This window comes from Pseudoliparis swirei, chromosome 16 (assembly GCF_029220125.1).
Source record: "Pseudoliparis swirei isolate HS2019 ecotype Mariana Trench chromosome 16, NWPU_hadal_v1, whole genome shotgun sequence".
NCBI lineage: Eukaryota > Metazoa > Chordata > Actinopteri > Perciformes > Liparidae > Pseudoliparis > Pseudoliparis swirei.
This window is the reverse complement of record NC_079403.1, coordinates 16,652,871-16,680,095: the sequence shown is the minus strand read 5'-3', so window position 1 is coordinate 16,680,095 and position 27,225 is coordinate 16,652,871. Positions and strand designations below refer to the sequence as shown.

At 43.3% G+C, this 27,225-nt stretch overlaps 1 protein-coding gene across 1 annotated transcript in view; it reads left to right on the top strand.

The window, feature by feature from the left end:
• LOC130205973 (DNA-dependent protein kinase catalytic subunit-like) overlaps positions 1 to 26,872 on the top strand; it is a 52,704-nt gene extending 25,832 nt beyond the window's left edge. Inside the window, exons 49-87 of the mRNA XM_056433587.1 lie at positions 122 to 241; positions 922 to 1,065; positions 1,202 to 1,353; positions 11,520 to 11,651; positions 11,799 to 11,910; positions 12,133 to 12,263; positions 12,376 to 12,525; positions 12,673 to 12,846; positions 13,064 to 13,162; positions 13,265 to 13,475; positions 13,600 to 13,774; positions 13,896 to 14,099; positions 14,227 to 14,342; positions 14,488 to 14,619; positions 14,726 to 14,905; positions 15,045 to 15,253; positions 15,353 to 15,491; positions 15,606 to 15,794; positions 16,038 to 16,262; positions 16,446 to 16,554; positions 16,651 to 16,753; positions 17,309 to 17,471; positions 17,558 to 17,732; positions 18,451 to 18,644; positions 19,081 to 19,261; positions 19,466 to 19,626; positions 19,798 to 20,009; positions 20,108 to 20,195; positions 20,368 to 20,511; positions 20,610 to 20,817; positions 23,448 to 23,515; positions 23,631 to 23,851; positions 24,067 to 24,150; positions 24,251 to 24,331; positions 24,810 to 24,881; positions 24,969 to 25,170; positions 25,468 to 25,656; positions 25,886 to 26,025; positions 26,233 to 26,872. Coding sequence (XP_056289562.1) covers positions 122 to 241; positions 922 to 1,065; positions 1,202 to 1,353; positions 11,520 to 11,651; positions 11,799 to 11,910; positions 12,133 to 12,263; positions 12,376 to 12,525; positions 12,673 to 12,846; positions 13,064 to 13,162; positions 13,265 to 13,475; positions 13,600 to 13,774; positions 13,896 to 14,099; positions 14,227 to 14,342; positions 14,488 to 14,619; positions 14,726 to 14,905; positions 15,045 to 15,253; positions 15,353 to 15,491; positions 15,606 to 15,794; positions 16,038 to 16,262; positions 16,446 to 16,554; positions 16,651 to 16,753; positions 17,309 to 17,471; positions 17,558 to 17,732; positions 18,451 to 18,644; positions 19,081 to 19,261; positions 19,466 to 19,626; positions 19,798 to 20,009; positions 20,108 to 20,195; positions 20,368 to 20,511; positions 20,610 to 20,817; positions 23,448 to 23,515; positions 23,631 to 23,851; positions 24,067 to 24,150; positions 24,251 to 24,331; positions 24,810 to 24,881; positions 24,969 to 25,170; positions 25,468 to 25,656; positions 25,886 to 26,025; positions 26,233 to 26,437 — 5,994 coding nt within the window. The 3' untranslated portion in view covers positions 26,438 to 26,872. The remainder of the gene's footprint in view (positions 1 to 121; positions 242 to 921; positions 1,066 to 1,201; positions 1,354 to 11,519; positions 11,652 to 11,798; positions 11,911 to 12,132; positions 12,264 to 12,375; positions 12,526 to 12,672; positions 12,847 to 13,063; positions 13,163 to 13,264; positions 13,476 to 13,599; positions 13,775 to 13,895; positions 14,100 to 14,226; positions 14,343 to 14,487; positions 14,620 to 14,725; positions 14,906 to 15,044; positions 15,254 to 15,352; positions 15,492 to 15,605; positions 15,795 to 16,037; positions 16,263 to 16,445; positions 16,555 to 16,650; positions 16,754 to 17,308; positions 17,472 to 17,557; positions 17,733 to 18,450; positions 18,645 to 19,080; positions 19,262 to 19,465; positions 19,627 to 19,797; positions 20,010 to 20,107; positions 20,196 to 20,367; positions 20,512 to 20,609; positions 20,818 to 23,447; positions 23,516 to 23,630; positions 23,852 to 24,066; positions 24,151 to 24,250; positions 24,332 to 24,809; positions 24,882 to 24,968; positions 25,171 to 25,467; positions 25,657 to 25,885; positions 26,026 to 26,232) is intronic.
• The last annotated feature ends 353 nt before the right edge of the window (positions 26,873 to 27,225 follow it).

The window sequence follows — 27,225 nt, the reverse complement described above, 5'->3', positions numbered from 1 at the left end:
AAAAACAAATGCATACCTTTTTACATCCAATAAATTAGTCATTTAGTCTCTTTCTTTTTTATGCACATAATCATATGCAAATATTATTCTGAAACCGTTCTCTTCTTCGGTAATGAAACAGGGAACCATGCCGAGTGAACTGCCTCCATGGATGACATTTCTACATGGCAAACTATCAAATCAAGCGACACCTCTGAATATTCGACTCTTCATCTCAAAGTTGATCATCAACACAGAGGAGGTACATTATGCTGAGGAGATGCTTTTATCCAAAGCAACTTACCATAAGTGTATTCAACCGTCTGTACAAACACAAGAATTAAGAAAGCCAAACTACAAAGTGCTTTAAAGAAGTGCCGTCTAAGTGCAACTAAAGTGCTGCTTTCTTTATTCTTAGTATAGTCGGTAAAGATGTGGTTTTAGTTTGCGGCGGAAGATGTAGAGACTTTCTGCTGTCCTGATGTCAGTGGGGTGTTCGTTCCACCACTGAGGAGCCAGGACAGCAAAGAGTCGCGACTTTGTTGAGCGTTTAGCTCGAAGTGACGGCGCTACAAGCCGATTGGCAGAAGCCGAGCGGCGTGAACGGACTTGGGTATAAGGTTGGACCATATCGTGGATGAAGTTTGGACCAGATCCGTTCGCAGACCGATATGCGAGAACCAACGTGTTGACGCGGATGCTGGCAGCCACTGGGAACCAGTGAAGTGCGCGGAGTAGTGTGGATGAATTTAGGCGGAAGACCAGTCGAGCTGCTGCATTCTAGATGAGCTGCAGAGGTCGGGTGGCACCAGCAGGTAGACCCACCAGGAGGGAGTTCCAGTCGTAAACGTCCCTCAATGTGAACCTGTATGCGACTCCTCATCCTGCTGCTCCTCTTCACCATCGGTCTGAGGAGTTAACACCTGCTGTTGATCTTTCCAGGTTTTCCGGCCTTATGCCAAGCACTGGCTGGGGCCGCTCCTGCAGGTCGTCGTTTCTGGAAAGAACGGAGGAGAGGGGATCCATTTTATGGTGGTGGACATTATCGTCATAGTGCTCTCCTGGACGAGCCTGGTCAGCCCCAAGGTGGCTAATACTTTCTTTTTAAAGGCCGCGGCTGATTATTACATTTTTGCGCAGTCATCACAAGTTAAATTGTTTCTTTTCTATCACATGAAATAACGGGTGTATTACTGTTAGTAAAAAGGTTCTTTTGTCCCAGGAAAACCCCAGAGATAAAGTGCTCGCCAACCAGCTGTTGGAGTACCTGATGACGCATAGCTTCCACTCCACGAGGGCAGTTTTCCGGCACAATCTGGAGATCATTCGTACCGTGGTTGAGTGCTGGAAAGACTGTCTCCATGTGCCTTACAGGTAGGGATGGGTATCGTTTGGGTTTTTTCCGATACCGGTGCTAAACCGGTACTTTTAAAACGATACCGGTGCCTAAACGGTGCCTGAACCGATACTTTTTTTTTTAAACGCACAATGAGGACATTAAAAACCTCTTTGGCCATATTCCCTGTAGAAGCCGTTATCATGGAGCACTGACACACAACGGATATCAGACTGTTAACATACACAATATATGTTCTCCATTATATGATGTGATATGTATTGTCATGTGCAGACCTTATAGGGTTAATCCTGTCACTGTTTTGATGGGCAAAGAGAACAACCAATCAGAGGTACTGAATATGACACGTGACAAATAAAGTTTTGCTTCTGACAGCGAGAGTTCCACTGAAACAAAGTGACGCCCCACGGTCTTTATTCCTCCGTCATTATATTCCCGGTAACACCGGGTATACAGCCGGGACCGCTGTACATCAACACATCTGCTAGCAGACTGTCACGCTCGTAGCTAGCGCTAGCTACGAGCTAACGCTAGCTACGAACTAGCTTAAGCATGGTTATAATGGCTAATTTATTATTTCTTGGGCTACTTTTATGAATGCAAGACTTGCAATCAACGTTACGGTACTAATCTGAGTTCAGGCTGCTCGTCATAATCGGTCTCCACGTGTTCAGGGGGACCGGTGACGGTCTCCCCATCGCGCCCAGCCTGAAGCTGGTGTGCTCGACACGGGTTCACTAGTCACACACGGCGCAGCCTCCGCTGTCAGAGTTAAATATGAGAGGCTATCGTGACCTGCTGACAGGGCGGAGTCACCTGAGAAGTTCACGACAATAGTTTTTTTCAATTTCAATCGGCTCAGGCACCGGAAAGAAGCACCGAAATGTGCGTTGCGTTTCGATCCGGGTAATACCGGTTGTATTGGAACCGGTACCATATTGGCACCGGGTTTCGGTACCCAACCCTACTTACAGGTGGGTCTTGTATACTCTGAATGAACAGATATGTTTGACACAAGCCTGTGGCGTAGCCTGGAGACACTCTACACTACGCGGCATGCTCCCTGGAGGTGTAAAGAGAAATGTCTTGTCATAAAAAGCTGTTGTTGAAAGTAGAACTGTGATTGAAGCAGACACCCACAAGGCTTTCTGGAATGAGCTTGTCCCTTTCCCCTTTTTTTTTTTTTTTTTAATAACTTTTTATTTTGCATTTTCCACAAACAGATTATTCCTTGACATCTAGAAGAAAAAATAATAATAATAAAAAATAAATAATAATAATTATATATCTACAACAAAATAAAATCAGCACACATCCATATCCACATAAACACAAATGCCCTCCAAGAGTAGGACCCAATGAGGAGGGAGGGAAGGACCAAACAATCAAACTACATACCACCAAATGATAAGCATGGAATACAAAGTAAAATAACTAAAGAAAGGTAAAAGGCATTCATGTGAAAAGTTAAAAAAATAAATAAATAAATAAAAAATAACAAATCAACAGACATTCATTTCATACCCAGATTTTTCATAGGCCTCTTTGTTTTGCAGTTGCACTGTATGTGTACAACCTCAATCCCTCTGTTAGAACATTTACATCCAAGATCGACTCTAGACATAACGTCACACACGCCCATCTTCTTGTGAAGATATCGAATGTCATTTGTAGTTTTGCAGTCATTTTTTCCATTGTATGGACCTGGTTTAATCTCTGTCTCCACTGAGTTATGGTTGGTGGTTTTGCATCTTTCCAGTTCAGAGTTATTGTTTTTCTGGCAATCATTAAATCATTAAAAGTATACGGAGAATATACCTCAGATTGGTGTCCCCTAAATCTCTTGGTATAGACCCCAGCACATATATTAATGGGTCTGAGGATACCTCCACTTCAATGATTCTATTGATTTCTTTCTTTATATTTTTCCAAAAACCTTTGACTATTCAATTCAATTCAATTCAGTTTATTTGTATAGCCCAATTTCACAAATTACAAATTTGTCTCGGAGTGCTTTACAATCTGTACACATAGACATCCCTGCCCCAAAACCTCACATCGGACCAGGAAAAACTCCCAAATAACCCTTCAGGGGAAAAAGGAAGAAACCTGCAGGAGAGCAACAGAGGAGGATCCCTCTCCTAGGATGGACAGATGCAATAGATGTAATGTGTACAGAAGGACAGATTTAGAGTTAAAATACATTCAATGAATATGACAGAGTGTATGAATAGTTCATAGTAGGCATATTCCACGATGGAGACCTCCACGATCCATCAGGCAGATGGCGGTGGGGAGGAGGAGTGGCGGAGTCTCAACAGGACAGTGGCGTAGTCATGAGCAGGAATTCCACGACCCAGACGATCCATCAGGCAGATAGGATCTATGCCGTCTCATAGGGTCCGATGACCCCATGAGACGTAAAGTCAAAAGGACTTCCGGGGAGAAAGCAGAGTTAGTAACGTGTGATTGAGAGATGAAAATTCATCCTTAAGGAGAGAAAAAAGAGGAGATAGGTACTCAGTGCATCCTAAAACGTCCCCCGGCAGCTATAAGCCTATAGCAGCATATCAAGGGGCTGGACCAGGGCAAACCTGATTCAGCCCTAACTATAAGCTCTGTCAAAGAGGAAGGTCTTAAGTCTACTCTTAAACGAGGTGACTGTGTCTGCCTCCCGGACTGAAATTGGAAGCTGGCAGTCCCAAAAGATATGCGTGTGATCTCCTATTTTTCCACATTTTCTCCAGCATAATGGAGCTGAAGGATCCTTCACATATGAAGAGATGACAAGAGGTGTATTAAAATATCTGACTTTTAGTTTCCAATCAAATTATTTCCATAATTGGCTATTGATTCCTTGATGACATTTGTTGCACAGATCTTCCCATGTTGCATCTTCAATTTTAACATTTAATTCCAATTCCCACTTTTCCTTGATGTTCAGTGTATTTTGTGTTTTGTCAGCTGTAAGCCTTCTATATATGTGGGAGACGTGGTTTTTAGTTGGAAATCCGTTTCCTGCTATGCTAATAAAATAGTATTCCATAACATTAGGTTTTTTTTTCACTAACTGTCTGTCTTTATGGTTTGTAATGTAGTGTCTCATTTGAAGGTATCTATACAGGTCCTTTGATGGAAGTGTATATTGTTCTTGCAGCTGCGAAAATGATTTGAGTTCTGTTTCATCAAATAATTGGTTGATGGTTTTCAGACCTTTTACAGCCCACTGTCTAAATCCACTATCCCATATCGAGGGAGGGAATTCTATGTTGCCTACAAGTGGCATCGCCCTTGAGAGTGAGCTGGGTCCTTCAAGCTTCTTTTTAATTATTGTCCAAATCTTCAGTGTGTGTTTTATCCATTCGTTTTTTATTTTTATTTTGTTAAATGATTTGATATCAATAAAAGGCAATGTTGATATCGATATACCCTCAGCTGTGCTCTGTTCTATCTGGGTCCATCCTGTCTCCTGGTCATTTCCAATCCATGCCACTATAGACGTTAGTTGTGCTGCCCAATAATATAGTTTCAGGTTTGGTAGGCCGAGACCTCCTTTTTCTTTGGGTAGAAGCAGTGTTTTCAGTCTTATTCTGGGTTTCTTATTCTGCCAGATGAATTTTGAGATTAGTTTATTTAACATATTGAAGATGGAAACTGGGACTGCCACTGGTAGAGACTGAAACAAAAAGAGGAGTCTGGGCAACACATTCATTTTCACCGTCTCCGCTCGACTAAACAATGAAAGAGGGAGAATTTGCCAACGTGTCAGGTCATTTTTTATTTGTTTGATTATCTTATTGTAATTGGCATCAAACAGCTGTGTGAAGCTAGGTGTAATATTAATTCCCAAATATCGAAATCCTTGTTTAGACCAGTGAAAGGAAACATCCTCATTCAACTGTGTGGGCCAGATTCCAGATATCATCATCGCCTCTGATTTGTTTTCATTAATTTTATACCCTGATACTGAGCCGTATTTGTGCAGACACTGCATAAGTGCAGGAATGGAGAGAAGAGGGTTTTTTATAAAAAGCAAAATGTCATCTGCAAACAGAGCTATTTTATGGTCTGTTCCGCTTTCGTCCACTATTCCTTGAATTTGTATATTTTGGCGTATAGCTTCTGCAAGAGGTTCAATACTAAGTACAAAGAGGATGGGTGACAGTGAATCCCCCTGTCTCACACCCCTCTCCACCTTAAAAAATTCTGAGCAGTGACCATTCACTCTGACTCTTGATCTTGGGTCTCTATACAACAAGTTGATCCAGCTAACAAATTCTTCGCCGAAACCCATCTCTATCAATGTTTGTTCCAGGAATAACCAGTCAACTCTATCAAATGCCTTTTCGGCATCTAAGCCGAGAAGCATTGCATGTTGTCCGTCTCTTGACGCTATTGATTGTAAATTTAGGGCTTTTCTTATGTTGTTTGTTCCTTGACGGCCTAGGATGAATCCAGTTTGGTCTGGTTTTATTAATTTTGTTATATATTTTTGGGTTCTGGCCGCCAGGATGGACGTCAGGATTTTATAGTCTACACATAAGAGGCTTATTGGGCGGTAACTGGTGCACTGCAAGGGATCTTTTCCTTCTTTATGTAGGACCGTAATGATGGCTTCAGACCATGATTTCGGTGGATCTCTCATTTTTAGTACATAATTATATATTTTGCATAATATAGGAGTGAGGTCGTTCACAAAGGCTTTGTAATATTCTCCAGTGAATCCATCTGTTCCCGGTGATTTGTTGTTTTTTAGTTTAGCAATGGATTCTTTAATTTCATCTTGTGTGATAGGATCTACTAATTTAGTTGCTTCCTCATTTGACATTTTGGTCATTTTGAGGGGTTTCAAAAACTTTTCTATTTTTTCTTTCTTTGATTCTTGTTCTTGACTCTTATATAATTTTTTGTAATATTTTGCAAATGCATCTGATATTTCCTTAGGGTCAGTTTCCTGACAGTTAGATTCAGGGTTTTTAACTTTAGGTATTGCACGGTTAGATTGTGTTTTTTGGAGTTGGAAAGCCAGCAACCTGCTAGCTTTATTTCCCATTTCGTAGTAGTTTCTGTTGATATACCTGAGAGCTCCTTCTGCCTTATATGATAGTGCCTCGTCCAATTGTAACCTAACTTCCTTGAGCATTTTTAATGTATCCTCTTTTCTATGCATCTTGTGTTCTCTCTCTAATCTTTTTAATTCACGCTCCAGATCTTGTTGTTTCGCTAGTCTTTGTCTCTTGATCCTGGATCATATAGCAATAATGTTACCTCTTATTGTGGCCTTTCCTGCATCCCATAATATTGAGGGAGAAACATTACCATCATCATTTATGGAGAAGTACTCAGATAGACCGGATTGTATTTCTAGTTTGGTTTGAGTGTCTGCCAACAATGAGACGTTGATCCTCCAATATCTAAAGTGATTCTCTAGACCAGTGGTCGCCAACCCGTCGATCGCGATCGACCGGTCGATCTCGGAGACGTTCCCTGTCGATCTCCAAAATAAAATGAAAATAAAATCAGAAACACATTGTTCCTCGTTCTCGAACATTTTCTGAAGTGTCTTCTGAAACGTTTTCTTCCTGACTGGAAGATCGACGTCAGAAAAGATCTCCGCCTGATTTTAATGAACGCCTGAAAACGGGTTCTCTGACAGCCGTGTTGTCAGCTTTGCTCCCTGACAGAGGGGAGCGTATAGTACAGGTGGGGCGCAGGGGAAATGCAGAAAGACCTTTATTCATAACTTTACATATTACACAAGTTCAAAGTACAAGGACATACAACTACGTCATCAATAAATAAATGTTGTAATGCCTGTCCCTTAGTGTAAATGTTTACGTTACGACATTAACAAATTACGTCTACGCATGCGCAACTGCCGAGATTCTTGGCGACTTGCCAGGTCTTACCTCCGTGAGTTTGGCTTTTCTGCTGTTGTCCTTCAAAACAAAAGCTCAACATTGAGCTTTTTTTCTTGTCTGATGGAGCAATCTGGTTTACTTGAAAGTGATTGCAATTGTATTTGTTCTATTATTTGAAAAAGAACAGATGCAGGAGTCACAAATGGGGATCTCATATTTATTATTATTATAATTATTTTAATCTGAGGATGTCTGTAGAGCTGATGTGAACGTATTCACCAACGGGCTGACTTCAGAACCAGTCCCAGATGAGAAAACTTTCATGAATACCAAATTTGCCCCGAAAAACCCGTCAGTGAAGTTGAGAAAATCACCAAATCAAAGACCAGGAGCTGGATTACTGACAGACAGCTCACAAACTGCCTCAGACTGTCTGTCTGTGTTTATGAACTAACTACAAGCTCACAGACAGAGTTCAGTCACATGCATCACACTGATTGGAGTCACATGACTTGATGGCATTATGATGAGAGCTGATCTTACATGAGTTGCACTGACCAGTGGTGTATAAAGTACCCAAAAGTCATACTTGAGTAAAAGTAAAGATACTTGACTGGAAAATTACTCAAGTAAAAGTAAAAGTCACCTATGAGAATACTACTTGAGTAAAAGTATTAAAGTATCTGATTTTTTTTGTACTTAAGTATTGAAAGTAAAAGTAAATGCTGTTAATAAAAAAAACAGAGGGTCAGAATTTTGAGAATTATTAAGTTTATTTGTTTGGGTGCTGTGGCCGCCATGAACAAGGAGTATGAGCTCGGATGAACTTAGCAATATATGAATACTATGAAATTACTAAAATATAAAAACACGATTAACACAGAAAAAAGCAGAACCAAAAGTAACAACCAGAATCATCACTTTAAAGTGAAAAATGTATTGTTCATCTTCAAAAGAAGTTGATTTTCAAAATGGACAGATTTCAGTGTCTCTCTTCTGGGGCTGAAGACGAGTCCTGCGATGCTGAAGAGCCGTTCACAGGCCCTGATGGTGCAGGTAGAGTGTGTCTAGCTTCACAGGCCCTGATGCAGGTAGAGTGTGTCTAGCTTCACAGGCCCTGATGCAGGCAGAGTGTGTCTAGCTTCACAGGCCCTGATGCAGGTAGAGTGTGTCTAGCTTCACAGGCCCCGGTGCAGGTAGAGTGTGTCTAGCTTCACAGGCCCTGGTGCAGGTAGAGTGTGTCTAGCTTCACAGGCCCTGGTGCAGGTAGAGTGTGTCTAGCTTCACAGGCCCTGATGCAGGTAGAGTGTGTCTAGCTTCACAGGCCCTGATGCAGGTAGAGTGTGTCTAGCTTCACAGGCCCTGATGCAGGTAGAGTGTGTCTAGCTTCACAGGCCCTGATGCAGGTAGAGTGTGTCTAGCTTCACAGGCCCTGGTGCAGGTAGAGTGTGTCTAGCTTCACAGGCCCTGATGGTGCAGGTAGAGTGTGTCTAGCTTCACAGACAGCAGCACACAGTTGGGAAGCATTTCAGCAAGTCAACGTGATCCACGTCTCCATCCAGCTGTTTGCTGCTGTCATGCGCTTGAGATGAAGAAGAAGTCCTCTTCATCAGATGAACTGGACCTGGTGGCATCACATAGCTGCAGGGAGGGTTCTTCCATGTGCTGCTTTATTAGTCCATTCCTGAAATAAAGTGAGAGTATTACAGACATGATAGAATTAATAACACTTCCTAACATGTCATGACCCCAACCTAAAGTTTTGTACAAAATAGTTTGTTTTAATTTGAAGTTTATACATTTAGTTTCATGCACTGTCCGTGCATCCAGAGTTGATTTGTGAATATGTACTTGTATCTCTGTAGTTAAACACAACAGTCCCAAATCAATATCGTCGCCATTACTGGACCGTCACTCTTATCATATTAATACAAATAATTATAATAATGCTGTAATGATTAGCATTATATTATAGCTAAGACGACTCAAATCAACAAATTCTCACAACTGTCAACACTTCTTCAGCTCATTAACTCGCTAGAGATCTGTCTGCTGCACTCACGCTAATTGTCTCATTTAATTGACGATAGCTAGCGAACGTTAGCCTAACATACAACATGCGGAGGACAATCAGACACCTGTCTCCCCCTCTCCTGCCAAAGATATAACTTACTACAATCCTGAGGACAACACTGCTAGATATCTTAACAGGTTTATGATGACCAACCATTAACGTTGCGGCTCATGGGATTAATGTTAATTTACCTCAATGTGTTTCCTGAGGTTGGTGAGTTGTTGAAGGCCAATATCTCCGTAGCTTTCGGTCGGCATAAGAGGCACTTCATCCGGTAGGAAGAAACTTTCACTCCGACAAAAGAAAAGAGTTCGCCCAAATATGGCCACGGACGTTGATCTTGGTCCCCGTGGTTGTTCGAGTAGCTTCCATTGCTGCTCCACATGAAATTAGTCGTATCTGTAGCCGCTCGCTCGCTAACATCCTGGGCATCACTGGGAAGAGAAAACACGCGGCAAGGACCACTGATCCCCAACCTGGTGCTCGTGCTGCGTTCAGGTGCGCTGCGGCGTGTTCCACAACAGTCCACGATGTTTCTCATGATTTTTTTTTTCCGTAGTAACGAGTAACGATACTGTTTCAGGGGAAATGTATCGGAGTAAAAGTACAAGTTTTCATTGCAAAATGTAGTGAAGTAAAAGTAAACAGAAATATAAGTAGTAAAATAAAGTACAGATACCCAAAAAAACTACTTAAGTAAAGTAACGAAGTACTTCTACTTCGTTACTATACACCACTGGCACTGACTGATCATGTTGTCAGTGTCGTGTTGTAATGTAAATAAATACAACATTTATATTGGTAGTTCATCCAGCTGCTCATTGCAAATGTGTTTTTTCTTGTTCATATTGTGTGCGGTGAACAAATATCTTACTTTTTATATTGCACTTAAATTCTGTGTTACTGGTCTCATCAATTTGAAAGCTGGACCAAAGTGTTTTGATTAGAATTAGGCCAAATAAAAAGCCTCAAGTCATAAATCTTATCTGGACAGTCGTTTTCTCGCAACGCCTCAATAGGTAGATCTTGCCGGTCATGAAGGCGGAGGTCAGGGATCTTGGGCTCAAAAAGGTTGGTGACCACTGCTCTAGACCTACATTTATTTTTCATGTGGTGGAGCCTGGAGACACTCTACGCCACGCGGCATGCTCCCTGGAGGTTTAAAGAGAAATGTCTTGTCATAAAAAGCTGTTGTTGAAAGTAGAACTGTGATTGAAGCAGACACCCAGAAGGCTTTCTGGAATGAGCTTGTCCCTTTCCCCTTTCTCTACGGTCAGGTGTACTCCTAATTTGAAAGATTTTCACAAAAACATAGGTGCGATTTCAAAACCAGATGGAAAACTGACTCAAGATGTTAATTATGAATAATATAAATGCGTTTGTCATTGTGTAATTCTGTAAAATACTGGTTAATAGTACCAGTGAGCATCCAGGGACTTGACATTGAGATTGTAAAATCTTATAAGTACTTGGATGTTCACCTGAACAACAAACTGGACTGGGCTGACCACGCACTTTATAAAAAGGGACAGAGCAGACTCTTCCTGTGAGGAGGCTGAGGTCCTTTGGAGTGCAGGGAGCCCTCCTGAAGACCTTCTTTGACTCTGTGGTGGCATCAGCCATCTTTGATGGAGTGGTCTTCTGGAGCAGCAGCATGGCAGCGGCTGACAGGAAGAGGCTGAACGAGCTGCTAAAGAAGGCCAGCAGCGTGCTGGGTGTCCTCTGGACACTGTGAAGGTGGTGGGGGACGGGAGGATGATGGCAAAGCTCTCGGCCCTGATGAACCACACCTCCCACCCCATGCTTGACACTCTAGCAGCTCTGCACAGCTCCTTCAGCCACCGGCTGATTCACCCCGGTGTCTGAGGGAGAGGAACCACAAGTCCTTCCTTCAGCTGCTGTCAGGCTGCACAACAAACTGCAGTAGATCGCTGGAGATCCTGGCAAACTCAACACTTTACTCAGCACTTTACTTTACTCAGCACTTTACTTTGTTTTCCCCTTGTATATTTAGTATTAGTATTTAGTTTTTTAGTTTTTAGTTTTGTGTTTTATAATTCTTTTTATTGATGCTCTGATGTGCACCGCTGCTGTGATTTTAGAAATTTCCCCACTGTGGGACGAATAAAGGTGTATATATCATATCATATTAATACGCTCTACTTGCTGGTTGGTGTATGAAATCTGGTAGTACAAAGAAAATGGAATCGAACCGGTCCGTGACTTTATCGTTTTCTTGCCCCTGTAGTCTGATATATGAGCGTTTTCGTGGCACGGACCCAAACAGCAAAGACAACTCTGTTGGACTTCAGCTACTGGGAATCATCCTGGCAAACAACCTCCCTGCTTACGAGGCCTCGTGTGGAATTGAATACGACAGGTAAGCTGACATCTTTATTTATTCAATACCACCGATTATTTTGCTCACACAACTGTTCCTTCTTTGCGCTGCAGGAGAAAAAGAATCTATGAAAAGAGATCGAGCGCAATATATTCAAACATTACTGGTTTCCTCTGATGTTTTCAGGTACATCCAGTCCCTCACCAACAACGTGTCCTTCGTGAGATATAAAGAGGTCTACGCAGCTGCTGCTGAGATTATTGGCCTCACCCTGAAGAACATGAGTGAAACGGACGAGGTATGACATCTTCCTCAGTTTGGTTGAAGTACAGTGACTCTTCATTTATGTTTCTGTCTGAGATCTCAAAGCAACTCCGTAGCAAAGATCTTAGAAGATCTGGGAAATGAATGCCTCAGTCAGTCGATATACACATCGCTCTTCACTTGATATCTGTTATCTGCAATACTCTTATATTGAATCCATGATATTTAGTCAGATCTTGTGTCTTTCTTGTCCCAGCATCGTCGAGAGCTTTTCAGTGCTGCTGAAAGTAAGATAACCAATCTGAAGGAAAAAAAACAAAACATGGATGACAAGTTCATTATTTGCTTGAACAAAGTTTCAAAGCACTTTCCTCCGTTTATGGATCGGTGAGTTCGTAGTTGTGTTTTATGCGATTCCCCTCGAAAATAAATAATTTCTTGAATCTCAGTGTATGTAAATGTCATATTGTAACCGCGGCTTCACTTTGAATTTCTTCAGGTTTTTCAACGATGTGTTCTCCCTCCTGCCCAAACTGCACGGCATCTTAAAGACTCATTGTTTGGAGTGCGTGCTGAGCCGTGCTGATGTCATCCCGGACATCTTTCTCCATCTGAAGACCACAGGCTTTATCCAGATGATGGGCCACAGGTGAGTCCGGTCCAGGCTCCTCTTTGTCACCTGCATGTTTATTGTCCTGCAGATGGTTTAAAGTGGTGTTGTCTCGTGAGTAATTGTAATAACGCATTCGAAATGTTCATTTGTGCTGAAACCATGTTTGTGCATGTTGCTCTTCAGGGATGAAGCCAGGCAGAGAGTGTGTCTGGATATCATCCACAAGATCATCGCCAAGATCAGTCCAGTTCAGCTTCAGGAGCTCCTGGGAGCCGTGACGGCGTTTGTCTCCCATCCTTCACCAGTGTGCAGAGAGAGGATGTATGACATCCTCATGTGGATCCAGGACAACTACAGGTACTGTTTTCCCATAATGCATTGATTTTAATAACCTTCTGCTGATGTTACTCAGGGGCGGCCTTAAATACTATATCAATGTAGGGCAAAGAATGTCCATAGAGCTTTTTTAATACTGCTTTCTATTTGCACCAGACTGCAATATGCAGTGGCATGAGCAGTGACTGGTCACTTCCTGGTATGATCTTTATTCATATGCTGTTTGTAATTTTTCCAGTGATGCAGAGAGCATGGAGGACAGCACCTCAATCGAGGTTTTGAATGCAGCGAAAGAAACACTACTTCAGGGACTGGCTGAAGAAAACCAAGGCCTTCAGTAAGAAGCAACGAGTCGTCATTTGTTTGATTTATCTGATAATTTTTCAGATTATGCAAGAAAACTGACTGAAAGAAAATCCTCTCCTGTTTTGTTTTTTAGGCTTTATGTTCATAACTTCTGGAGTCAGGAGAAGCGCCTACCAACTACGACCCTGGAGCGGATGTTGACGGTGCTTGGTTCTCTCTACTCCCGTCCAATAGAGAGGCGTTTCTTGAGCTTGGCTACCAATCTGCTGCTGGAAATGACCAGCCAGAGTCCCGACTTCAAAAGAAACATCTTTGAGTACCCACTGTCAGAGTGTACCTTCCAGGTCAGTTTGAAACCCACAGTATTTATGTTTCTCAGGGGGTTTGCAAGGAATTAGCTTTGAGATTTTTTGGATTTGTATGTCACTGATGAGCCCGCTGTGTTAATTATATTCCTCCACTCTCTAGGACTATGTGATCGACTCCAACTGGCGCTTCAGGAGCACAGTGATGACTCCCATGTTTGTTGAAACCCAAAGATCTCAAGGCCCGGAGAGTGTGGCAGCATCGCAGTCTGGAGGCCTGATGGGGAAGGTCCGAGCCACTCAGAGTTCATTAGAGTTCAGCCAAACCCAAACAGCAGGTACTGCTATAAGTCCATATCCTGGTGTTGGAGCAGCACTAGATGGAAGAGTTTTCTGTATCGAAAGCTTTGAGGTGAAGATATGTATATTTACCTTGATTTGTATTTATTTTCCCTCTAGGTCGCCGTTCAGCCTATAATTGGCTGACGGGCAGCACGGTGGACACACTAGCAGAGCACACACTTGGCTCTGAGTCTCTGTCGTCATTGTTGGCGTTTGATAAGAAATCAGAGTGGCAAACTACAGCGAGGAGACCAGTGGGAGAAGGCTTTGGGCTGAGGCGCCTTACTGTATCAACCGATGAGGTGGACAGTCGCACTAATGGTTGGTTTTCACTTTCCATCCGGCACTTAACGTTTTTGTTCTTCTTGAGTCTGTTCCAAGACAGAAACAGTGATTCAAATGGAGTGGAATTCTGTAAATGTGTTTCTGTTTGTCTTTATCTCAACAGCGGCAAATGAGCAGTGCAGTAGCATCCTCAGATTGAGGCGCAGATTTCTCAAAGATCAGGAGAAAGTCAGCTTGATTTTTGCACATAAAGAGATCCAACAACAAAGACAGAAAAAGGTATCAAAAATGCAACAAATCAATATGCAGATCAATACACGTCCTTAGTGAAGTTCATTTGAGAAAGACTGCAGCACAAACATTTTGAAGATTGATTACTGTAGAGTCTCACTGACTGTCTGCGGTTGTGTCGTTTGTCCCATAGGTAGACAAAGCTGATCAAAGGCTGCGTAAAGAGGCTCAGGTGACTCTCTATCGTAACTACCGAGTGGGAGACTTCCCAGACATCCAGATCCCATACAGCAGCCTCATCGCCCCCCTTCAAGCCTTAGCCCAGGTAACACACCCTCTGCTCTCTGTGTCCTTCCCACAAAGTACACCGTCTCTAAATATGAATCAATACTTATACCCTTTTTTTTCTTCTCCTATGCATGTTCCTTTAGAGAGATCCAATTTTAGCCAAACAGCTGTTTAGCTCCCTGTTTGCTGGAATCTTCCAAGAAATGGAAACGCACAAAACGAGAGAGGAGAGCGGGAGGATTAAAGAGGAGCTGCGAGGCACCATGAATACATTCCTGACCAAGAGCACCCTCTGCTTCCCTCCATTCATAGCATGTGTTCAGGTATAACCCAGAGGAAGTATTTTAAGATTAAAAATGCCTCGGTAGTCGATAGCTTAATTATTAGAGTAAAACTCAAGACTTTAAACTTCAAGGCTGAAATCCGATAGGTTGAGTTGATACTCTCTGGTTGTGTTGTTAGGACATGTGCCGCCAGCATCAGGAGCTGCGTCAAGTCGACCCAGCCGCCATCAGCTCCACCTGCCTGATGAGCCTCCAGCAGCCGTCGGGCATCCTGCTGCTGGAAGAGGGCTTGTTGCATGACGGGGGCCAGAACGAGCCTCCTGCCAAGCGATCACGAGGACACAAAGAAATCCCCCCAGAGACCAACAAATGGATCCACCTAGCAAGGTGGGTCAACGTTGTTGACCGTGATACCGGTTCTATCAGTTCTGTCTTTTAGCTGAACGTTGGGAGCTTTATTTATTCACAAATTACTCTCTTCTCCAGGCTTTACAGGTCGTTGGAGGATTATGATGTCGTGCGCGGCATCTTTGGGGGTAAAGTCGGGACCAAGTCGATCACCTGCACTGCGCTTCAAGCTGAAGCCAACACTGACTTTGCAGAAGCTGTGAAGCTTTACAATGAGGTACAGTTTTTCACCAGTGCAATAAGTCTCGCGTGGTGCTGAGGTAGCATGCCGAGGCACGTGGATTGGTGCAGGTCTATCAGATTGCTCGAATACTCTCTTCCATCCCGGCAGGCCCTGAACACTGAGGTTTGGAGCGATGGCGAGCCCACCGACTCTGAGAAGGACTTCTGGAAAATAGCTGCCATGGAGGCCTACGGCCACCTGACTGATTGGAAGTCTCTTCAGTACTGCTCCACCGTGAACATAGATGAATACTCCCCGCCCAACCTCGAGAAGATGTGGTCGGAGCCGCTCCACCAGGTACTCAATCTCACCTTTCACAGTCACGGAACTCTCAGCTACGCACCAGGGAGACCGGACGTCCTGCAGGTTTAGACTCCAACCGTGATATTCTTCATCTCTTGTTGAATCATCTCTAATTTACACCGAATTTTACCAAAAAGCTAAAAGAATTCCGTAGCATATCCTCGCGTGATAAAACTCCTGTTGTGATGCAATGCACAATGAACATGAAGTGAAATCTCAGTCGTGTCCGTTTGTCAGGAGATGTACCTGCCGCACATGATTCGCAGCATGCTGAAGCAGCTGCAGCTGGGTGCGGTGGACCAAACTCTCCTCAGCTTCATCGACAAAGCCATGAAGGTGGAGGAGCGCAAAAAGCTGCTGGAAAGTCATTACAGCCAAGAGCTCAGCTTGCTCTACATCCTGCAGGAGGACTATGACCGCGCGACGTACTACACCAACCACGCCATGCAGCTCTTTATGCAGGTCTGCTGTACACATCCTTTCTGTCCATCACCTGAGCTTCAGAACAACACAGATCTTTATTGAGAGTGCATTCTTAAGTTAACGTATGTGCCGTACAGTAGGTTGTGCATATATAAGTAGATTGAAATGTATGCATCCTGCAAATAAACCACAGCTTGCCGTCTGAATGTTTTTGACTCATAGAATTACTCCAGCGTGGACACGCTGTTGACTCAAAGTCGGCTGACCATCCTGCAGTCAGTGCAGGCCTTGACTGAAATCCAAGACTTCCTGATGTTCATCAAAGGAGAAGGTGAGCGGAGATGTTGTCTGATGGAATCATTTCAAGGCAACTGTCTTTGTGTCTTTGTGTTTGTCCCCCTCTCAACATTCATGTTTCATTCTTCAGTGTCTGTGAGCTCACTCAAGCAGCTCATCCGACTTTGGACCAAGCGGTATCCTGACGCTAAAGCGGATCCAGTGAATTTATGGGACGACATCATTACATCTCGGTAGGAAAAAAACCATTATATATATATATACTAGAACGGGCACTCGGTAGAGCGCATACCTTCGCATATCACAAGATTGGGCATTGAATTATGAACATTTTGGCATTAGTTGCATGCCAATTGGATACAAATTGACCGTGCTATGGTAAAACCTATCCATGACCTTGACCTTTGACCCGATTGATCCCAAAATCTAATCAAATGGTTCCCGGATAATAACCAATCATCCCACCAAATGTCATGCGATTCAAGAATATGTTGACCTTTTCATGACCTTGACCTTTGACCCGATCGATCCCAAAATCTAATCAAATGGTCCCCGGATAATAAACAATCATCCCACCAAATTTCATGCGATTCGGTTTAAAACTTTTTTTGTTATGCGAATAACACGCATACAAATAAATAAGTAAATAAATAAATACACGGCGATCAAAACATAACCTTCCGCATTTTCAATGCGAAGGTAATAATATATAATATTTTGGTACAAAACGTTTAAATGATCAGATAACAAATTGTGATGAGGTGTCATATTTGATCTTTGCGTTTCAGATGTTTCTTCTTGGACAAGATCCGGGTAAAACTAAGAGGCCACGCTCCCGGTGACAGTATGGAGGTGGACGGTTCAGAAGACCCAGCGGGAGACATCGACACGTTGGTAAACGACTGCAAGTTCAACATGAAGCTACAAATGGCCGACAGCGCTTGGAAGCAGGTGAAGCAACAACTGTGGAAGTAACTTGTTTTGTTCCCTCGCGTGTTTACCACAAACTCACCTTGGAACACGACTGTTGTTTTCAGAATAACTTCCCTGTGGCCACCAAGCTGCTGAAGGAACTTCGCCAAGAAGCCAAAACAAACAGAGGCTGGTTGCTGCGGTGGGTCCACAGTTTTAGCCGCTTCAACCAGAAACGCAGCCAGACCCAGAGTCCTGTGGAACAGATCAGTGTCATGCTGGAGACGATCCCACTCCTGGGTAAGCAGGCAACCGACTCATGCACATGATCTAGACAGAATGATAGATAATGATAGACGGCCTCGACAGGATTACTGTTATTCTCACCGCCATGAGGGGAATTTTACATTTGCACTGAGTCGTTTTATTGTAAACAAACAAAAGTTCTGTTTACATCGAAAACACATTTTAGTTTTATGAAGTCTAGCAAATATCATAGTGGATTTCCTCCACTAGGACATTTTCTAAACATTTGTGTTGATGTTCATGTTTTCCTTCTAGAAGTCTTCTTCATTGCTTTTGTTGGTGCAAAGCTGAGCGTCGGTGCGTTGCAGCCGCCAAATGTCGGCAGAATTCAGAGAATCTAGTGGCAGAATCTGACAAAACAAACAAAACAGTGATTCCAAAGCGCCTCTAGTGGTCAAAAACTAAACGGGGTACCTTTTAATAATGTTTCTACTCTATTCTTGGACTTTTACATCTAGTCACCGTGTCAACTAATTCAACATTTTAAGTTGGAAACTCACATTTTTTATTTAGTTATAGTGACTTTTATATTAAGTAATAATAAAACAATTGTTCAATATGAGGTAATCATTATATGATATCGAGATAATATATATTTTTTTAAACTAGAACTGAACTTCAGGCGCAGCAGCATGCTCATACGAATACGTGGGAATTTGGCTGCTCTCGTTTGCTGTCGAGATGCTTCATGTCAGCTCTTATCTTTCTGCAGAGGAGCTTCAGGCCGACTGTCAGAGTGCCACGGCTAAAGTATTCAGACACCAGAAGATACTTCAGGGTACATCCTTCCACATCCTGGCCACAGCTGTAAGCAGAAGCCCCTCGGTCCTGGGCACTATGGACGCTGAGAAAGCTCAGAGAGTTGCAAAGCTTTCTGGAGCGGCTTGGCCCCATGAGAATTCAAAGGTACTCTAATTACCGTCGCATTGAAAATGCGGAAAAGGTTATGTTTTGATCGCCGTGTATTTATTTATTTATTTGTATGCGTGTTACTCGCATAACTCAAAAAATATTAAACCGAATCGCATGAAATTTGGTGGGATGATTGGTTATTATCCGGGGACCATTTGATTAGATTTTGGGATCGATTGGGTCAAAGGTCAAGGTCATGAAAAGGTCAACATCTTCTTTTTACCATAGCACGGTCAATTTGTATCCAATTGGCATGCAACTGATGTCAAAATGTTCATAATTCAATGCCCAATCTTGTGACGTGGGAAGGTATGCGCTCCAACGAGTGCCCATTCTAATTATATTTTTGTATTCGTCATTAGTATGACTTGAGCACGTGCAAACAGTCTATGTGAAAGAGAGATCTTAAGGCACATACTTTCCCCTGCAGAAAGTGGAAGTGGGGCTGCAGGTGAAAGCATTGAAGTTGCTGTGTGACGCGACCAGAAAGGCCGATGAGCTTCAGCCGTATACTCCGGACTGTGTGGAGAGCAGCAGCATCATTGTGACATACATGACTTTGGCTAATTTCTGCGACAAACGGCTGCGAGAGGAGGAGCAGAGTGAAACTGGTCAGTAACGATCCTGTATGCCTTTGTTGAGCACTTACCAGTTATTCTGACGTGCCACTGAATACACAGCAGGGATGAAATACAGGTACCCTGCATGTAGAGGACACACGCTCTCTTTGACTGGTGCACTCTGACGGTACGTTCATGCCAGCATGCGCCGGTCACCCAATGATCTAACTTGATGCATTTTGCGTTTTGTTCCAGAAAGCCAATTCCCAGATATGTTGGCACTGCCCGTTCATATATTGAAGAGCATGTTGAAAGCACTAAAGATGAACTCTGAGGACGCTCGCCTCAAGTTCCCACGTCTTCTGCAGATCATTGAGTTGTACCCCTCTGAGACACTGGACCTCATGATGAAAGAGGTTAGTATGTTAAGACCACGGATGTTGTGGAAGCTTCAGACACAAGAATACAGTGTGACCCTTTTCTCCTGCTGTGACTGTGAGAACGATCATACCGATATGTAGAACTGTGAACAACAGTCACCAGCTTTGGGAGTGAAACACATCAAAACCCTTTCTCACCACCTGTAGATGGTGTCAGTTCCCTGCTGGATGCTGATTGGATGGATCAGTCAAATGGTCGCCCTACTGGACAAGCCGGAAGCTGTGGCGGTGCAGCACTGCATCGAGCAGATCGCGGAGTCCTACCCTCAAGCTCTGGTTTACGCTCTGATGATCAGCAGGGAGAGTTACCAGTTTGAGGACTCTGCTACAGGCCACCAGCAGCAGGGATTTGTCGACAGGTAAATGGTCTAATGTTGTCCGTCTGTTTTGGGATGAAAGGAAAAAAATATATATATATATAAACGTCTGCTTAATGATACTGTGTGTGTGTCAACAGGCTCATGAGCATGCTGGATAAGGGAGGATCTGTGAAGGACTTTGTGGATGCACTGCAGCAGCTGACAAACCCTGAAATGCTTTTTAAGGTCATTCAGTTTATTTTATATAACCCAACATCACAAATTACAAATATGCCTCAAAGGGCTTTACAATCTCTACACATACAACGCAATAAGTGCAAGTTCAGCCATAAATTAACCGACCTGCCACTTCCTGGTTACTGGCCTGTCAACGATTATTGCCGTTTGTTTCACACAGGATTGGATGAATGGTGTGAAAAATGAATTGGATAAACCGAGCTTTGACGAGGAGCGGATGGGCGTCCTGTACGAGGAGATGCACGCTTCCCTCGGGGATTGTAATCGAGGCGGTCACGGAACGTTTCGCAACAAATTCATCCGAGTTAGTAGTTTGCTTTTCCCCCGTTGTATTGCAAAAGCATGTCCACTGTACAAAAATACATTGCACTTTTCAAACTATTTATTCTTTGTATTTAACAGAAATTTGCTAAAGATGTGGCGACACTGCTGGGATCTAAAGGCAGAAATCTGTTCGAGAAGAGCAAGGAAGAAACCTTTGTGAAGCAGTTGAAAGATCTGGCAACATCCATGCGTGTATTTCAGAAGGAACCAGGGAACCTGAAGGAATACTCGCCCTGGCTGAGTGGATTTAAAGCAGACACATTCAGCAATGAGCTGGAGATCCCAGGTCAGTGCAGAGCTGTGAAAGAAAGGCAATTGGAACTCTTTAGATCTTGGACATTGCTGGTTTTGATGAATTCTGTATAGGCCCATTGTGGCATCAAGAGTAGCTCAACTAATTTGATTACAATATATATATATATACAGTATATATATACAGTGGCGGTGCGTCCATAGGGGGCGCTAGGGCGCCGCCCCACTTAAAATTTTGAGATGAAAAAAAGAAGAAGAAAAAAAAATACATCCTGTCAAAAACATAATATGCCAAATCATTTAAATAGTAAATATACCGTGTTGACGCGCTAAATGTGTGTGGGAGACCGTCAGCCTGTCAACAATCACTTAAGTTAATGTGAAAAAATATAATATATCGCCACTCATTATCACAGAGAGAAGCCCCGCCCCCTTTACGGGACACCGGCCCAACGTGTGTGTGCGGGGAGCGAGTAAACATTTCAGTCGTTTCGGCAAGGACGGCTTTTCATTGGCGGATGAAACGTGAATCTTGGGCCACAAAAATGTGCGCTCATTGGCCAATGTCATCGTTTTATTATTTCACGTGACTGGACTATTCGGCCAATCAGAGACCGGTATCGTTCCCTCAGCCAGAGAGCTCCACGGAGCTTCGGGGAGCTGGTCAGCTGGAGGCTCAGTGAGTAATGCTGTTTAGTTTCTCCTGTCTGTTGTTCCAAAGTCCTGGGACTGAAACTCTCTGGACTACAACGGGGTGAGGGATCAAAAGAGCTTCAGACAAGTGTAAAGCACGAATCTTGCCGCAGTTATCTAGCTAACAGCATGAAGCTAACCCTGTTTGCAGAGCAGAGCAGCAGAAGGAGACCGAACTGGCATCGAAACACAACGAAGAAGTTCTGAAAAACAGACACATTCCCTCAAGAATAATGGAAACAGGCTGGTTACAGACATGATTGACTTTAACCAGAGTTATTGAGAAGTTTGACTACTTTAAAGAGAGGAGGCTACTTTTCTTTACAGTAGTGGGTCTGCTCTGTCACCCAATGTAACATGTGATCTCTTTCTGACTATTCTGCTCTGAACCTCTTTCATGTGAGGGTGAAACTCTTTTATTTTGCAAACCTCTGAAACCCAACCCGATGTTCCTTAAAGCTGCTCTGAACCTTTCATGCCCAAAGTCACAGTATGTTGATGGTTGTTATTGGACAGTGTTGAGCACGGTGTTTTCTTGAAATAAAGCTTTGTTTTTTACAATATTCTACTCAAAACCTCTTTTCTTCTCATTGTTGAGTGCTATTTAAACTGCCCCCCCCCCCCCCCAAATGTCACCAGCCGCCACTGTATATATATCTATATTATACCTGCAAACTTGTCACCTTTCGGTGAAATTCACTGTTTTGAACTCAATAGGTCATCCACGTGAATCGTGGAGATCCGAAGAGTTTTTGTTTTTTAGGGGGGGGGTCATCTGGCCCGCTGCCGTTGAGATTGCAGTGAGACGCGGAGAAAATGTGAAGTGGTGCTCTTCGCAATAGAACATCTTTGATGGACGTGTCGCGTCTCGGCCAATCAGCGTTCAGATGTCCACAGCGTTTGGTGGTTCAGGTTAGCTTGAATGTTAGTCCACTACATCTGCTGCTGTCACGCTGCACGGTGTAGCGATACTAACAAAGTACCCGTACGTTAAACACGATGTGATTTAGCATATTTTTAGTATCGATACTTCATTAAGAGAGCGATCAGAGCGCACGCGCTGCTCCGTGTCGAGCTGTCTGCGCACACTGCGCTGCGCAGCGCTCACAGCGAGAGAAGTGGCGCAGCTTTAGAGACCGACTTCGGCTTAACAAATACAAAGATGCCAGAAGTGAAATGTTTCAGTCTGTAAAGTTCTGTAACTCTCCAGCTGCTCATCCTGATGAGCTGTGTATCATCTGGTCAGAGACTAACGGCCTCATAGTGTATAATCAATGCTATGATGGAACCATGTAGTTTCATTCATATCTGGCTGTATTAATACTAATATTACTGTCATTTGTTAAGTGTTGAAAAAGTTGGTAAAAAGTGAACCATACAGATGTTTTATTTATTACTATTATAGATAAATATACCAGTCTCGTATTTATGGTACCATATTGTTTTTATGGTATTGTATTGAATTCTGGTATCGGGTATCATGATATTTATGGCAGGTATGTAATATGTATAGAAGTTATAATATGAGTATCGTGACAAACAGGTAGAGACAGAACAGATTCAGGGAGAAGTCCATGAGGACTGTTCAGGCAACAAAAAGGAAGTTGGTTCATGAATGACTTTAACCATATTATATATAATGACAATGTATATTTGTTATTACTATCATTATAGGGCTGAGTCAGAGCGGAGGACCTTTTGTTCTTAAACTGTTTATTATCATTATTTAGATTTGTGGTCAGAACAATAAAATTACTGTAGTTGTGGTTCTAAAAGCTTTGAGGCTTCAAACAACGTGGATGTGGTGTGGTGAAAAAAAAAAAAAATCACCTGCACCCCCCCCCCCCCCCGTTGTCACCTTTTTCACCCCTCATGAGTTTGCAGGTATGAATATATATATATATATTGGGAGTCACTGATTTTAGAGAACATCATATTTGCTGCTAACCTGTTAACCTGTTCCTCCTGTAGGACAGTATGATGGCAGAAACAAACCTTTGCCAGAATATCATGCAAAAATAACAGGCTTCGACGAAAGGGTATGTTTTTATTGTTACGAGATAATAATGTTAAATGTTCTAATAGCAGTCCTATGTAAGTTTGAAATCCCACTGTGTGCTGGTCGGATTATGAGTATGGATTTATGCCCCGCAGGTGAAGGTGATGTCGTCGATCCGTCGCCCCAAACGTCTGATCATCCGCGGGGATGATGAGCGTGACCACCCCTTCCTGGTGAAGGGGGGAGAGGACCTCCGCCAGGACCAACGCATCGAGCAGCTCTTTGGCGTCATGAACATTGTGCTGAGTCATGACGCCGCATGCACACACAGAGGCATGCAGCTGCGCACCTATCAAGTCATTCCCATCACCACCAGGTGCTTCTGGACTTCCAGTTGAACTGAATGCATAGACCGACTCCACGAGTGGAAGTAGAACTAGACCAGATCTGTTTCCTGTGCGTCCAGCAGACCAGCCATACGACTCGACACAGATTGCTGAGATTGATGATTTAATTTTGATTCATTTCATACTTGAATTAGTTGTTTAATGTTAAGAAAACTTAATTGACCACCTTCACTGCCTTTTACAGAATTGGTCTGATTGAATGGATGGAGAATACCTGTACTCTGAAAGACTTCCTAATCACTGACCAGGAAAAGGAAAGGGCCAAAAGGTACAGTACATGTTTAAATCTAATAACCTAGATGTCAGCCCACTGTGATGAGTTTCTGTTCAAAATGTTGTTTCTAAACTTGGATTTCTCTTTCTTAAAGGTGTGCTGAAGATCACAACAAATGGCTCCAAAAATTTGCTCCAGAGTTAAAGGGTTTTGCACTGTATGGTTATGCTTACAAGTAAGTCTCCTGAATGTTCATTTTAGTTCCTTCTTTACTTTTTCAGTTGAATTGTTTTGATTGTAGTTTAATATCCACATCATTACCTTTGCATTGAAAATGCGGAAGGTAAATATTTTGATCGCCGTGTCTTTGTATGCGTGCGTGTTATTCGCATAAGTCAAAAAGTATTAAACCGAATCGCATGAAATTTGATGGGATGATTGGTTATTATCCGAGGACCATTTGAATAGATTCTGGGATCGATCGGGTCAAAGGTCAAGGTCATGAAAAGGTCAACATCTTCTTTTGACCATAGCACGGTAAATTTGTATGTTCATAATTCAATGCCCAATCTTGTGATATGCGAAGGTATGCGCTCTACCGAGTGCCCGTTCTAGTTTATAATCTATTCTCGTCTGTTTTAACATTCGGCAATGCCACCGGGGGAAATACAGTTTTGTCAAATCGGAGCTCCAACATATTCATCCTTTGCCAGGAATGTGGGACGTTCTGAGACGGTCGACGCTTTTTCCAAAGTGTTGCAGCATGTGCCCAGAGATCTCCTGAAGTGAGTTGAATCTCTGCATTACAAATCTGCTCATGGTCGTTTAACGCTTGCAGTAGAATCACTTGATATCTTTTTTTCAACACCTAGGAGAGCTTTTCTGAAGATGTGCAACAGTCCCGAGGCGTTCCTCTCCTTGCGCTCCCACTTCATCAGCTCTCATGCCTTGCTGTGCGTCAGCCAATGGATTCTGGGAATCGGTGACCGCCATCTCTCCAACTTCATGATCAACATGGAAACGGGAGGCATGATCGGCATCGACTTTGGTCACGCGTTCGGCTCAGCCACACAGGTTGGCCGTGCTTGTTTCTTCGAGGGCGAGGGAAGGGAAAACATTGTATTTTAACTATATGTTTAGATATTTTAGTCCGTACCAAAGTGGTGGCCTGACCGATGGCCAGGCCGACGTTGGCGTCCATTGAGACGTAACGCGATCATGAAAATGTAGCAAACGGAAGACCGTGAGGTTCTGAGGTGTTTATGTGTCCAGCTGTATGAATGTGAACAGCACTTTGTAGGACACCACCATCTCTTGACCATCTCTTGTATAAATAATTCCCTCTCCGTGAAATATTGTATTTCTTCACAGTTCCTCCCTGTGCCGGAGCTCATGCCCTTCCGGCTGACCCAGCAGTTTGTGAATCTAATGCAGCCCTTGAGAGAGTCGGGTTTGATCCAGAGCATCATGGTCCACTCCCTCCGCGCTTACAGTGCCGAGCCGGACCTTTTGCTGAACACCATGGACGTGTTCGTCAAGGAGCCGTCGTTGGACTGGAAGGTAACGATCACTCCTGCTGCAGGGGTCCCATTCAACATTGGATTTCTGACTGTCGCTGTTTGAACTGCAGATAAAAGAGGGAAGGACATTCTCAAGGAATGTAACTGGGAAATGGACATTTTAAATGTGTTACAGGCAGAATGTATGGTGTGAATCTGATTTGTCTTTGTTGTACAGTAAACTGTAAATAAACTATGTGACACACGGTGTTTCCCGTTGCTCTGAACAGAACTTTGAGCTGAAACAGATGAAGAAAAAAGGCACATGGACGGAGAGCGTGAACACCAAAGAAATCAACTGGTATCCTCTACATAAGGTGAACTTTGCCAGAAGAAAACTGGAAGGAGCAAATCCAGCAACTTTAACCAGGTATCTTATCAAAGCCCTAATACTCAACTAATAATAACACTTTTATTAAGTTTGACACGATCTTTGATGTATGTTTAAAATCAAAACCTACTTGACACAATGTTACATTTTGAAATCGTCTTTCAAGCCACGATACTGTAACTTGTCTTAACTGGCATCGTTTGAATTGAAGCTGTGCGTGATGAGATGTCGCTTTCTGTTGGTCAGTGAGGAGCTGAAGCTGGGCTTTGAGACGGACGCTGCCTACCAAGGGATGAAGTCTGTGGCCCTGGGGGCCGAGGAGCACAACATTCGGGCTCGGCTTCCAGCCGCCGGCTTGTCGGTGGAGAAGCAGGTGGACTGTCTGCTGGACCAAGCCATGGACCCAAATGTGCTCGGCAGAGTTTGGGTGGGCTGGGAACCATGGTTCTGATTGTCTATGTGAAATATTTCTAAGATAGTCATTCACAATAATTGGGAAGCAAATCGTATCGAAGGTGAGGTAAATACATTTGAGAAGATGTTTTTTTGTGGTCTCATTCCCTGTAATGTCAAATGTTTCCTCTTTTTTAACTGCGGCAGATAATTTTCATATATAGTGGGTACGGCAGAGTGTGTGTGGCAGGATCAGCGTGGTGTCTCATACTTGGCTTAAAGCCCCACTATGTAGTTTTCCCCTTTTAGCGCCCCCTTCAGTTTTTGAGGTATTTAACGTTTACTTCAGTGTCGTAAATACCCAGTTACGATAGCCGCAGCCTTGCAGACACTTGAATTGAGTTAGGATCATGTGTTGTCCTGTATTATAATAATTATTATTGTTATTATTTGTACGTGTCACGGGTTATAAAAGGTGACGAGGGGGAGGTGACGCGGGTTTTTTTTTGTTTGGAGCGCGCTGACAGGCGGCGGACTCAGAACGGCAGCAATCCGGCGACTGTTTCTATTTTGGATTTATACCAACGGGCGGGATCACTAATACGAAGACTGCGCATGAACACTGTGAACTGGCCCAGCACCTACCGGACTAGGGTGAAGTAGCGCGGGGATTGAACGCGGCGCCTCGCCACGTTTCCGCCTGGTCGGTCAGCTGTTTGCCGGCTTTTGGGGAGGGGTGTGCGTGCAGTCATTTACTTTGTTTTGGGGGACTGCAAAGACTTTGGGGACTGTCGGGATCCGGGGATTATACTTCGTTTTGAGTGGGTTTGATTTTTTAGTGTATGT